We start from the raw sequence: 15,000 nt of genomic DNA on the forward strand, positions 1-15,000 counted from the left end.
GGTTAAGTGTAAAGCAGATGTCATTAGATATCAATATTCTGCATTTTCATTCAAGATATTTCTAAAATAATGTTTTCTTCAAAAGCGACACAATTTCTTCAAAAGCTGTACAATTATTGCACAAATGCATTGATCCCAGATCAGAGACAATTTAAGTAGCTTGACAAATGAAAGAAAATAAAGTCTAATGAAATAAATTATTAAAACAGACTTATACGATCAGTCAACAAGTTATTCTTGAGATGCGAAGTATTTACCATATTAGATGTCTCAAATTGTTTGAGAACCGAGAATATCAAGTAGATTAATTTTTCTGCTAATGCAAGTATAATATAACTAACAAGCCCGTTCTTATGAATTTCGAGTATGCACCATTGCAGCAGTTAAGTAAATATGTACATTTGATCTAAAGTCTGGGTTAAGAAATAAGTGGCCCTGCTATTACACTCATAACACTTAGTTAATTACTCTGAAACCGCAGACTGTTTAGTTCACTTCTTGCATTTCTTGAAGTTAAAACAATCATTTTGCGATTGAAGGGAACGAAATTCAGCGCAATGTACCCAGCTGCAAATATTAAGATAACAAGCAATATAATACCGAATTACTTAGATTGTTTCTTCTTAATTAAAATATTTATGAGAGCGCAAGAGAATCTGCATGTAGACTGTGTATATATGTATACACACGCGCGGGCGCACGAACACACACACACAATTAGTATGTATGTTTGTTCGCTGTCTTGCTAATAGGATAGTTTTTAAGAAGGCTATCGAACAACAATTACAGAGTTGTAGTATAAGCGGTAGCGTAGCTGGAGAGTGTGCCACTCGGAGCAGTCCTTGAGTTTACAGTCCCCATCCGCGGCCCAATAAAGCTTTTACGACCTTATATAGTAGACCCAAAAGTGCCGTCCCCATAAAAGCTTCGCCCAGGGCAGACCACCTTCCGTCGTTCGCCGTTTTCCACCTACGCTATTGTATGGGGATGAAAGGATGAATTCGTTTAAGGTCTAATGCAGCATATTTCATGGGTTAGAAGTTATTTTTCAAATTATATGTATATACATACATACATACATACATACATACAAATATATATATATATATATGTGTACATACATATATATATATATATATATATATATATATATATATATATATATATATATATATATATATACATATATATATATATATACATATATATACATATACATATATATACATATATATATATATATATAGATATATATATATATATATATACATATATATATATATATATTATATATATATATATATATATATATATATATATATTATACATATATATATATATATATATCATATATATATATATATATGCATATACATATATATATATATATATATATATATATATATATATATATATATATATATATACATATATATATATATATATATATATATATATATATATATATATATATATATACATACATATATACATATAAGCGTGTGTGTGTGTGCGTGTGTATGTGTTAAAGAAAAGAACAGGCATACCTTGATAATCCTTTATTCCAATTGTTACATGTGTTTCAATATTCGGCAACACATGACGTCACACTACAGATGCAAAGAGTAGATGCAGTTTATAAGGCAAGCATGGAGCAAAAGCATCGTCCACACAATCGCTATAGAAATACGCGATTAACATTGGCGGTGAAAACCTATACGGTTTAATTGTCGTGCGTCGAGCGCATTTAATCATACATATATAGGTCAGTAGTTCATACATCCATAAAGAGGCATACTCTAAAACATTAAGAACAGTCTGACAAGTCGCCTACAGCCAAACGCTTTATAGGTGCGAAACCAACTTTCACTTTCAGACTGGCCATAACAAACAACTACATACATACAGTGGAGGCGCAATGGCCCAGTGGTTAGGGCAGCGGACTCGCGGTTGTAGGATCGCGGTTTCGATTCCCAGACCGGGCGATGTGAGTGTTTATTGAGCGAAAACACCTAAAGCTCCACAAGGCTCCGGCAGTGGGTGGCGATTCCTGCTGTACTCTTTCGCCACAACTTTCTCTCACTCTTTTTTTCTGTTGGCCTGCTCACTTAGCCAGCGGGGTAGCGTCATTTGAAGGCTAAAACAATGTGACCAGCGATGTGTAGCAACATCTGATAGCCTAGTCGCTCATGTGATCGTGATATATATATATATATATATATATATACACGTACGTACGTGTGTATGTATGTATGTGTGCATGTGAGATCCAGATGCGCAATCCGTCCTAGTAGCATAAAACTCTTACTGACTTTACTTTGCACCGTATGAAAACGCTAATCCTTTTATTATAGCCTTGAAAGGTTCACGAAGTACGCTGCATTGCTATGTGGCTATTGTGTGAAAGTCAATACTCTAGTTCTCACTTATTTGTTGATGTGTTTTCAGTGCATCAACAATTTTGTTTGTTGGCTTTAAAAGTATTAAGTTACATTTGTTAATAACAACCACCAAAGACATCAGCGTGATTAATTTGGAGAATAATTTTTAAAAAAAGTTTTTATAAAAGGCACAGAAGTGGCTGTGTGACAATAAGCTTGCTTGGACAAGTGTCTTCTATAATAGCCTTGGGCCAACCAAAGCTTTGTGAATGGATTTGGAAGGCGGAAACTGAAAGAAGCCCGTCGTATATATGTGTGTGTGCGTGTGTGTGTGTGTGTGTGTGTGTGTGTGTGTGTGTGTGTGTGTGTGTGTGTGTGTGTGTGTGTGTGTGTGTGTGTGATCACAGTTTGACAACCGGTATGTTTACGTCACCGTAACTTATCGGATCGAAAAAAGGACCGATAGAATAAGTACATGGCTTTAAAAAAAGTACTGGTGTCGATTCATCAAGGCGGTGCCCCAGTATGGCCGCAGTCTACTAATTGAAACAAGTAATAGAAAAGAAAAAACGATATTTATTTCTGTTCAGTTCTACATCAGCTTTGATCGAGGAATGACTAAATAGTTCCATCCCAGGCCGTTTCATCTTATATTCAGGAATAGTGTATCTAGGTTTACATTATTCAACACGCCAGCACTTTTTTAAAGCTCATAAGATGTGATCTGAAGGAGAATTGGCAGTTGTTTCTTGCATGTGAAGCAACTCCGTATGTGAGTATGAATTGTTTTTAACTGCTACTCCTGTTGCTGTTGTTGTTGGAGGTGGGGTTTAACCCCGAGTTAACCCTGATCAAAGCAGACCTATGATCAAAGCATTCTAGCCGTGACTTTTTCCTCTGTACAGGAAATTCATGACCACAGTATTCAGCATGCTATTTCCTAATTTCTTAGTGGGCGATTTGAGGGAGATTGGCTGCTATTTCTATCATGCAAAGGCTCCTTCGTTAGCCATCTTATCACAAGTGTAGGAGAGAAAATGTAAAATGCAAGGTACATATCGACAGAGAGAGAAAGAGAGAGGCAGAGAGACAGAGACAGATAGGCAGGATGGCAGAACCCATTAGTTTGAGCACCAAATATCCTACTTGTATGTTGCGTATGTGAGTAGAAATTTAGTCGCTGGTGAGTTAGATTTTTGGGGCTTGAGAGAAAGAGCAGGTACAATCCCAAGTGACAGCAAACATTCCACATCGCTTATATTCAGTTTTTTTTGTAGATGAGAAATAAAGTGATGCAAAGCACCAGTGTTTCATATATGGATTTGTAGTAGATGAGTCATAAATTATGAAGAATTTCTTGTGTCTGTTCGTACTTATATGTGTACGAGCGTGCGTGTGTGTCGGAGAAGAGACGTATCCATTTCTATTGGCCTTCAATATTTGACATCTGGCTTGACTTCAAGGAAGATAAGTATGTTTTTCGTTTATAGGTTTATCTTTCTGTCCCTCTATATTAGTAGTTCTTGTTTTTTTTTGGGGGGGGGGTCGGAATACGTAAGTATAAGTCATTTTAGTAATTATTATACTGTATCAGGAAGTTGAATCACAGAACGCATCCACTGAGCCATGGTAAATTTTCTTCTGATTAAAATCTTTAATTATTTTGTTAAATATTTCCCAGCTATAAAAATTGACAACACCCATTCTTACATAATTAATTCTTCGAACTAAGACGCGAGTACAACTATTAAAATTTACAGAGTAGGTCGGAAAAGAACTGAAAAATGTGGTATCTGCAAAACATTTTTAGTAGGCCAGTGCGGCGGAAGTTTATAGGTTCACTGCTACGTTTAACTGTTAACAGCCATCCAATTAGATAAACTGGGTCAGATGAGAAAGCTATCAGAGATTGAGGCCACTTTCTAGTTTCACAGAGACAAATGGTTAAAAGGTAAGGCCAAATAGATATCCCGAGAGGTTAATATAGAAAAAGAAAACATGATCCATAACTACCGAATCAACTTCAATCAGAACATCTGTAATAAATTCACACTCTGAACATCTAATTACATTGCTCTAGCTCCATCTTCTTTTCTCGTCTTTTCCATATGCTTACGTTTGTATGTTGAAGGTTGGTGTATGTATGTTTGTATATTGTGTTTGAGTATATCAGATGAGTGTGTGTGACAGAGAGTGTATGCGTACAATAAGCTACTATTTTATGTCGGTTGTTTTCCCCTTAACTATAGTTTTTCTTCGCGCTAATGGCAGTTTTCATAACATTTTATATTGTTATTAGCTTAGCCAACTTTATAGCTACTGACCGTGTGACTTTAACTCATTTTGAGTAATTTAAATTATAATATTATTGCAATTAAAATGTGTAGCATAGCTCTATTGTACATGTGTGGCAAGTCTTGTGGCTTTTTATTCCTTAATTTAACTTTAAATATATACACCATTTCCAAAATACTTATTCAAAAACCCAAGACCATGAAAACGTCATTGGACCTCACTTTAATACATGAAACTAATATTGTTTCAAATTTTGGCACAAGGTCAGCAAGTTCAAGTGGAGTGGGGAAGGTCGATTACACCAACCCCAGTGCTTAACTGGTAATTATTTTATCGACCCCGAAAGGATGAAAGGCAAAATCGACTTTGATGGCAACGCAGATCGGAAAAACTGACGAAATGCCGTTAGCATTTTGCCCAGAGAGCTACCGTTTCTGCTAGCTCGCCGTCCTAATACATGGAAACTAATATTTATAACATTTTATACTTTTGATAAAGATACAATCCAAAGACATCCCCACATTATCGGTAAGCAATCCTACATACGTATTCATAACTTCACAGTGTATAACCACAAGAATCTACAAATATCTTCACTACAAGAATTTGATGTTGGAGAATTTTAATTAGTGTGGTTCAATAAAGTCATTATCTTATTTCGGAAAAAAAAAACGCAAATCTCACAGTGATGGTCGGTGACGTAAAATAGTAGAACAACTTGTCTCATCGCACCACCGCCGTCACTGTATCCAATAAACGCGCTAATACTGATACGAATGTCCCGTTTTGGAGGATAACCGCTTGTTAAAAAGTTATGATTTATGTACTTCAGTAAATACTTCTCTAATATTTTACGCTTCTTCCGCGTTGCTCCACAGTCGAATAAAAGGTCATTATTGGTTTCAAATTTTGGTACAAAGCCAGCAATTTCGGGGAGGGGTAAGTCGATTACATCGACCTCAAGACTCAACTGGTGTATATTTTATCGACTCCGAAAGGCAAAATTGACCTCAGCGGAATACAAACGTAGAGACAGACGAAATGCCGTTAAATATTTTTGCCCGGCATGCTAACAATTCTGCCAGCTCGCTTCCTTAATTACTAACGGTAAATTTTGTATTGAATATTTCACGTATCAAATTATACGAATATTTGCAAAGCAATATGATTTTACATAAACAACGATTAATGAAATACAAATAACTTAATTCACCAATACACTGGAGTGCAGGGGTCGGGACCTTTGGACACTTATGCTCCACCTGACCTCAAATTATTTTATTTCATTCTTCACAAAACCTCAGTGTCACTCCCATATGCAAGTCTGTTCCAATGGATTAATCTGTATTATATAATTTACTATGTAAACAGAAGAAAATAAGTATGCATAATTATAATTAATAAAACAATTAAATTTTCATTGCTATACTTTGGAAGAATCACTCTACCAATAAACACATGCACCAATCGTGGTTCACTTCAATTTCAGTTATACTATAAGAAATCTTTCACCCCATAATATTTGTGAGTGTGTTTATTAACGGTTTAATTCTATCAAAGTTTAACCGTATTGGTTTAAACTTACAGATTTGCATTAAAATTTTTGCATATCAAATTCAAAGAGAAATTTTTATTGATAGCTAATATCTCCATTCGCTGACATTGAGGAATAGGTATATTCCATGCCCCATTTACCACCTTATTTCCATTACTGACTTATAATATTGGAAGAAGATAGCTTATTCCTACCCTGATTTCTCAAAAATTAGTAACTTCAACAAATTGAAATTAGACTTAGTCTTTCTCGGCCTACAAAAGATCTAACTTTGCGAGCTTTAAAATATGTCGTTGCAGTACCTAAATATATTTGATGTATGTTTGTATGTATATGTGTGTGAGTGTATATATGTGTGATTTGGATTTTGTCAAGCTCAAATAATATTTCATCACTAAACATCAAGACTACACCTACCAATTATTTAAATCAACTTCCTTTTTTTTTTTTCACTTTCATCAGAAATAAAATTCTAGTCTGTCTGAGAGAAAATGGAAATTTAAATGTAATAGCATCTTATAAATCTTAAATGTTAACATTGCTAATACACAGCACACCTAATATTCACTGTTTCTTTCGTCAATTTAACACTTTATGCTGTTTAGCGCAAAAACAACAAAGAAGCACTATCCACATTTGTACTGTACACAGTAATAATTCTCAGAGCCGATTGTACACTTAGCAATTCTTTCATAACTGCTTCGGCGAAAAGATGAAGTCTATGCTTCGATCATAAGGTCATAATAAGACCAGAGCATTTCCGGAGTTGTCTAAATAATTTGCTGAAATAATTAAAATTGTGTTCCTTTCTAATAAAGGTACACGGCCTGAAATTTTGGGTAAAGTATTGTCTGTTTTAATAATTTAAATACTTGACTAGTATTTATTTTATCTCCTCATAATTATTTCCAGCTAGTTCTTTTTTACTTTTTATCGTTCCCAGCATTAAGTGTTAACATCAAGTTATGCTGCCAATGGTACTACCAATGATACTCTACAAATGCTAGCCTAGTTTTCTTTATATACAAATATATTAGGAACACGAAAATGTTCGCTCAAGAAACCAAGTAAATAGATTTCATTTGTAAAAAGATACTAATAAGGAAATTTTAAATTAAAAACAAATGTCATTAATATCATTGATGACTGACTGCTAACATCTGTTGTGAATTAAACAGACGTGCGAGACAGTAAGTGATGATTGACAAGCTCTGTTGTTGGTTCATTTATGATAATTACTGTGGTAAGGGTGATTTTTTTCATTGCAATTATATTACTCTGGTACTGGTCATTTAAAACTCTCTTCTTTCATTACCACATTTTTTTCTTTTCAACATTGGTCTCATTCGTAGACTCAGTTATTTTTAGCTATCTGGTTTCATTTTATTCTTTCAAATGCCAAGGTATACATTAAACTCAGCAAAAAATTATTTTTGCTTTCAATGACAATTATTTATCCCCGTTAGATTTAACGCGACGATAGTTGCAACTAGACCATTCTGTCGGCTGATGACCAGCCAATTGTTGTATTGTTTATGTTTCGTATTCCATCGTCGGTGTTGTGCAGTTTCATTAAACACTCAATAATTCGTTCTCTTCTCCCAAGTGACTTCCATAAGGTGCAGTTCACCACTGTAGACACAGCAGATATTTCAATAGATAGTAAAGCTAAACGCAAGCTCTCTAAGTAACTTTCTTCAAACCTGTAGCATGCAACCGGCGTCCTGTAAAAATGTGCATCTTTCTCTGAAGTATGTAGTAGTCCCACATTAAACACTAACATTGATTAGCAAACAAAAGAATTTATTTGCTACACTTCCAGGGGAAAATGAAATATAAATTAGCTTCAATACTTTCAACAACACCCTAATATCAAATCTATTCAAAATATTTTATTTGAAATCACGTCTGAACTAAAACTAAAGAAAACATTCTTTTTTTTTTTTTAATGTCTCTTTCATGCGAAGCGTTAGTCAGGTTTTCACTTGTTTCCTTAGCAAACAAACTTCATCTGAATTCATGAGCTCAACTTCATAATTTTTACAGATATAGATTTCTATCAGTTTACTTCAACTCCAGATTTTTGCTTAAAATAAAACAGATCTGCAACACTAAATAAAACTTTAACTCAGTTATAGTCCCACTCAAAACTTATGTGTGACTCCTCCGTAGAGTACATTCTACAAATTCATGGTATTGTAATTTAGACTAACCGGAAAAAAAAAACTATCCGTACATTTTAAGGAGCTAAACTATGAGAAACCTAAGCGAGTAGTAAAATATGCGATGAAAAAAGTCCCCATCACCACTACCACCGGGAATCGATTAAAATTACGCCTATAATGAAAAATACTTCATTAACATCAATAAAAAATTCTTGTAAAAGGCAAGAAAGAGAACTATGAAATTGATTAAAACTCTAATGGGAGGACATGCAATATATGAGTTTAGTGAAATACATTCAGTGATTAAGTAATTTAAAATAATGACATAGTAATGAAAAGAAAAATCATTAACGTAGTGGTTATTCTCTTCAAAAGTAAAGGAGATGACTTCGAAATTTGAATTTATAAAAAACTGAATGTTGGCATGCATTGATGAACGTTCTCCATGTAAATGATTATCTTGCTGTTACAATTATGACTTCAACTGAAAAAGATTCTGTTTGGCGAATTTGTCTCAAGTGTACACAAAGAATAGTGATAGAATTTGGTAGCTAGACCAGTCTACATGGACATGAATCGGATTGAAAAATTAAAAACGAAATACCAACTCAATAGTAATCTATCTAGCTGCTGTCTTTTGCCGGCAAATTTAGATTTTTCTGTTCCAAAGTAGAAAAGTAAAACGTCTTTATTAAGCACGTTTTGATATGCAAGCATGTATACTTAGCTTTTCTTCTCATGTCACTTTTCACATTTTTAACCATCAAATCATTCAGATAAATTCTTCACACGATATCTCTCTCTCTCTCTCTTTCACTCTCTCTCTCTCTCTCACTCTCTCTCTCTATCTCTCTATCTCTCTCTCTCTCTCTCTCTCTCTCTCTTACTCTCTCCCTCTCGCTCTTGCCTTCTCTCTGTAATACACATATACAAACACATTCTTACAAGCACTGTCGAAGTAAACATTTTATACACTTAAGCAACCACAAAATCTCTTATTCCTTCAGAAAAAATGTTAAATTGGTTACTGGCCCTGAAACAATCTTCGGCATAAAATTATTCAGTTTGTTTTTCTTCCAACGATTAAGAATTTCACTGTTGCGGATGAGTAAATATAAGCTATAAACATCTTTTGTCGACAAATGCTTGTCATAACAGATTCGTGTCATGAAAAGCATTATCATTCAAAGCATTCTTTCTATTAATAAGACAGTTTTGTGTTTTAATGGCAGCTAGAAAATGGTTTCTAAACGAATCTATCAATGGTACTAAATACAATGAAATTCCTCATTCTTTTCTCTTTAGACTTCTTCAGCGGAACAAAAAGACAAATAAACAAACCTGATGTACAACGATAATGATGGGAAAACACATAGTTTGGGTTTCGCTTTACAAATGTATGCCTGGAGCAAATAACAGAGAAGGAAAGAAAAACAAGTTGTTCTGTGTATCTGTCTTCGCTCTCATTTACTCAGCATTCCAGTTTGCTCTATAGTAAAACCTTTCCTGTTATTGCTTCTTCTTTTTTTCCTTCCCTTGATTTTTTTTCTTCAGCCAACGCTTTTACCACCTACACCTCACACCACCCACGAAAGAAGCCCAATTGTGAGTTGTAAATGAGGTTTTACGCGTTGGATTTCTTTTCATAAGCATATAAAAACATTTCCAAGTTACTCTTCAAGTTTTTCGGGTTTGAGAATTAGAATTTCGTCTTGAAATTAATGCCCGCTTTAGAAAGATATAGGTTATAATGTTAATTATGCAGTTTTTGATTGGTTGTTATTTTGTAATTTTGAGGAGTCAAGAATTTTAAAAAATTACCATAATGTATAAGGAAACCGAGAAGCTTGTCGTATTTTCTTGTAATATTGCGTACAAATGAATAAATTAACGGTTTAAATGACAGTCGTTAAAAATTACCGTATACACTATAATAAAAAGTATATTGTATCATGACTCTCAAAGAGAATGAATAAAACTTTTTAATCTTTGTTTCTTAATCTTTGTTTATTTAATCTTTGCTTATTTTAATCCTTGGTTATTAACAACGGCCCTAGCAGAAATATAGTAAAGTCTCACAAATGTAATGCAGTGAGTTGGAAAACTTTGATTAATTGAGATTATCCTAGCAAACCAGTAAACTAAAACCCTTTCTCTGTTTGATGCTTAAGATTTAAGATGTATGTATGTATGTATGTATGTATGTATGTATGTATGTATGTATGTATGTATATATATATATATATATATATCCCTTCCTCCTTCCTTCTTTTTCTTACTACTGACCTCCCTTCCTCCTTCCTTCTTTTTCTTGTCTGCTAGCTGACCACTAGTCTCGCCCTACCTCACACGCCTACACACAGACGCACACACTAACACACACCTATATTTTTTTGTTTTTTCATCTCGCCTCACACACACACATACACACACGCACATGCACACACTCACACATACACACACATCTGTTGGGTTACCAACCTTGTCTCCACTCTTTTGCCTTTAAAAAACCCACTTTGCTCTTGTTATCGTCAACATCCGCCTTCACCATGTGCAACTCGTAAACACCAGTCGTCTTTTTTCTCTTTCCCTGTTGCCCGCTCTGGGATCTTTCTTTCCTCTCTCTTCCTTCTTTATGTTTCCGACGAAGAGCTCCGCTCGAAACGTCATACCTCCCTGCTTCCATCTCCTGAGCGCCTATTAATAATAATACTGTAATTGTTCCTGTTGTTGTTGTTTTTTTGTTTCCCTTTTGGATTAAAATTATATATATATATATATATATATATATATAATATATATATATATATAAAACTGAAAATGTGTGTCTGTCTGTCTGTCTGTGTGTTTCCCTAAAACTTGAGAACTACACAACCAATTTCATTCAAATTTTACACATGCCTTACTTAGAATCCATGTAGTTTCATGGGCAAACAAAATGTTCAACTTCTTGCCTAGAGCGAGCCCATAGCAATATCATATCTTCTCCACTATTTCAGTACTACGTCTTAAAAGTGAAACAAAAACATTTCTCTATTTTATGTCAGATGCTTTCACTTTAACAATAAAAATAATAATAACAATTGAATTATATGTAGTAAGTAATAATTAAAATCAAACTAAAGTATAATATAATCGTAACATAACAAAAGTAAAAATAGCAATTGCATATAAAATTGCATCAATGATTTGAACTTGAATAAGTGTTTTCACATGAATGGGAATAAATTAAAAATAAAATTAGTGTGCAGAAATGGAATAGTCCAGATATATAATAAAAAAAATAAATTAAAGATAAGACTATTGTCTATAAAGTATACAATGTAGAGAAAAAAGAAGATTTGAGCACCTGGAGGAAAGCACCTTCGAAAAGTGTCTTGGTGCGACTATGAAAGATATCTAACCAGAGGCGGTAAATTCGCCACAATAGAAGCAAGGCTCGAGTCAATGGAGCGTGCAAGGGAGTACTTGACTCGAACTTGCAAAGTGGAAATATTTTATTTTTACCTTTATATCTGGAACGTAGCACGTCCCGGATAAAAATTTTAAATGCCCCCCTCCCCCAGAAGTAGAGGTAGGCTGGATTGTAGCCACACTTCTATACAAGAGGGAGGACAAGGTACAATTGATCGAAATTACAAGAGACGGGCTATCAATTCCAGTCTGTTATATATTTTGAGTATTGTTATCACTAGCGATATCAAGATATAACTTTGTATTTTGTATTTTATGTGTAGATGTATATATTTAGATGTACATGTAATATGAACACATATATATATACGCATATATACATGCACTAGCACTATGACCCGGCAACGACGGGTCATAATACTAGTATATATATACTACTCTAGGCACAAGGCCCGAAATGTATATATATATATGGGTTCCTAAGGCGGCGAGCTGTCAGGAACGTTAGCAAGCCGAGCGAAATGCTTAGCAGTATTTCGTCTGTCTTTACGTTCTGAGTTCAAATTCCGCCGAGGTCGACTTTGCCTTTCATCCTTTCGGGGTTGATAAATTAAGTACCAGTTACGTACTAGAGTCGATGTAATCAACTGGCCCCGCCTCCCCCAAAATTTTGGGCCTTGTGCCTAGAGTAGAAAAGAATATATATGGGTTTCTTTATTATTTAAGCTATTATATTTTCTAAGCCTAATAAGAGTACAATCTTCTACATTACCAAGTGATTCTTTCTTCATTTCTTTTCTACGTAAGGTGAAAGCTAATCTTTGCTGACGAGGTCATAACAAAGCCGAAACACTTTCGGAACTATCTTCTATACTACTCAAAATAATGAAAATAACGTTGATCATTGGAAAATATTGTTTCATCGCGTAATTATTTCTAGTAAGCTATCAGGTGCTTTCTGCATTATATATGCTTATATTAATCTGAGATACTTTACACTAAAAGCATTCGTGTTTTTGAATTTAAGTTCCACAAAAGTAGAGTCAAAACCAACGATTCTCAGCCATTGCAGTTTTCCATGTAATACGCCGAGAGAATTTTATTTTTAATAAAGGCGGCGAGCTGGCAGAATTGTTAGCACGCCGGGCGAAAGGCTTAGCAGTATTTCGTCTCCCGTTACGTTCTGAGTTCAAATTCCGCCGAGGTCGACTTTACCTTTCATCCTTTTGGGGTCGATAAATAAAGTACCAGTTACGCACTGGGGTCGATCTAAACGACTTAATCCCTTTGTCTGTCCTTGTTTGTCCCCTCTATGTTTAGCCCTTTGTGGGCAATAAAGAAATAAGAATTTTATTTTTAATATTTGAATATAAAAACAAAGTTTCGATAATTTAATACGTTAACGTTCAATACTTTTTCGAGAAAATATTTTTCAGCTTTTATTTGCAATAAATGTTGTATTGTAGCTTTTATATCCATAATTAAACTTTGCTAAATTTACTCTCTAAACTGCTCGGTTAAACATTTGACTAAAATTTGCTATATTATCTTTTATCGTTAATCATTTCAGTTTTCATATGTCCTACTCTTTTTTTTAATTATTTATTTATTCATTTATTTATTTCCAGCGAGAATGTATTTCAATACATGTCGGTCAAGCGGGAGTGCAGATTGGAAACGCTTGCTGGGAACTGTATTGCTTGGAGCACGGTATTCATCCAAGTGGTTACCTTCAGCAAGACAACCCAGATGATGCAGACTTAAATGAAGAAATTTCTTTCAATGCCTTCTTCAGGGAGACAACTGCTGGCAAGCATGTTCCTAGAGCTGTATATGTTGACTTGGAGCCTAGTGTCGTAGGTTTGTAAATGATTTTGTTGGTGTATGTATTCATCAGGAATAATGATAATAGGACAGTGTGTGTGTGTGTGTGTGTGTGTGTGTGTGTGTGTGTGTGTGTGTGTGTGTGTGTGTGTGTGTGCGTGTGTGTGTGTGTGTGTTGGCGGGTGTATGTGTACGCGCGCGAGCTCTTGTCCACATGATTTATCTTTCATCCTTCCAGTAAAGTAGCATTGAATGCGGTACGAAAAGGATCCGAATAAGAAGGGCGCCTTAAACAACTGCAGTCTCACGGCTCTGCTAAGCAGAGAGTTAAAAATATTCTTTTCTACTCTATGTACAAGGCCCAAATTTTTTGGGAAGCGAGCCAGTCGATTAGATCGACCCCAGTACGCAACTAGTACTTAATTTATCGATCCCGAAAGGATGAAAGGCAAAGTCGACCTCGACGGAATTTGAACTAGAAAAGTAAAGACAGACGAAATACTGCTAAGAATTTCGCTTGGCATGCTAACGTTTCTGCCAGTTCGCCGCCTCGCAAGTTAAAAATATTGGCAAAGATGCTGGCCAAAAGCTTAGTATTTGTCCCAAAGATCTGTGCAATTCCCAGTAGATCTCTCCATAACAGCCACATCCAATGTTAGGTATTATAATGTAGTTTGGGGAATAAATCTAATGTTAGTTAGTAAGACACTGATCAAAAAAAATCAGTCCTACCATCGCTACCTGGAAGTTATCCTCAGTCGGTCCCGTTTTCAGAAGTTTGATCGCTACACTGTATAATGGCATTTGTTTAGAGGTTAGTGGATGCTATACTTGGGGATGACCTGATAACGATTCTGCATGTTGATGAGAACAGTCTGAGCAGTCGTTTCTGGAAACTTTCAAGTCGGACATTTTAGACAACTTCCATAAAGCCATGGTCTGATAGTGTTAGTGAGATGCATTGCTTGCTTAGGACAAACTACGGTTATGGTAGTGTGACAGCAGCTAAACTTCTACTAGATGTACGCAGGGCACCAAAACAATCTTATATGCTTTTGTTCACTATTCGTGCATCACTAATTTATGAGCTTGTGTCGAACAGTTGTCATACATAGGTGTTATACATAGATGCAGCTGTTAGTCGCATCTATCATAAAAATCGGTTCCCCACTCAAGAAAATGAAAAAGGATACTTTTGAGCCCTTTTGAAGCATTAGGACAATCTGGAATTTTGCGGGCTTTCGTCCGAATTACCATAAGTCGTCTTCCTCACTGGAGGCGAGCTTCTCTTGTTGAAATTTTTTTGGTAAATTCGCCCTCTTTTTATACGATATAAAGCCTACTGTTTTATATTTCTATGTTGTAT

At 34.9% G+C, this 15,000-nt stretch overlaps 1 protein-coding gene across 1 annotated transcript in view; it reads left to right on the top strand.

Annotated features, from left to right (window-relative positions):
* The window catches only part of LOC115212185 (tubulin alpha-8 chain-like), a 70,943-nt gene that overhangs the window by 20,205 nt on the left and 35,738 nt on the right, over positions 1-15,000 (top strand). The window contains exon 2 of the mRNA XM_029781028.2: positions 13,439-13,670. Coding sequence (XP_029636888.1) covers positions 13,439-13,670 — 232 coding nt within the window. The remainder of the gene's footprint in view (positions 1-13,438; positions 13,671-15,000) is intronic.

This window comes from Octopus sinensis, linkage group LG1 (assembly GCF_006345805.1).
Source record: "Octopus sinensis linkage group LG1, ASM634580v1, whole genome shotgun sequence".
NCBI lineage: Eukaryota > Metazoa > Mollusca > Cephalopoda > Octopoda > Octopodidae > Octopus > Octopus sinensis.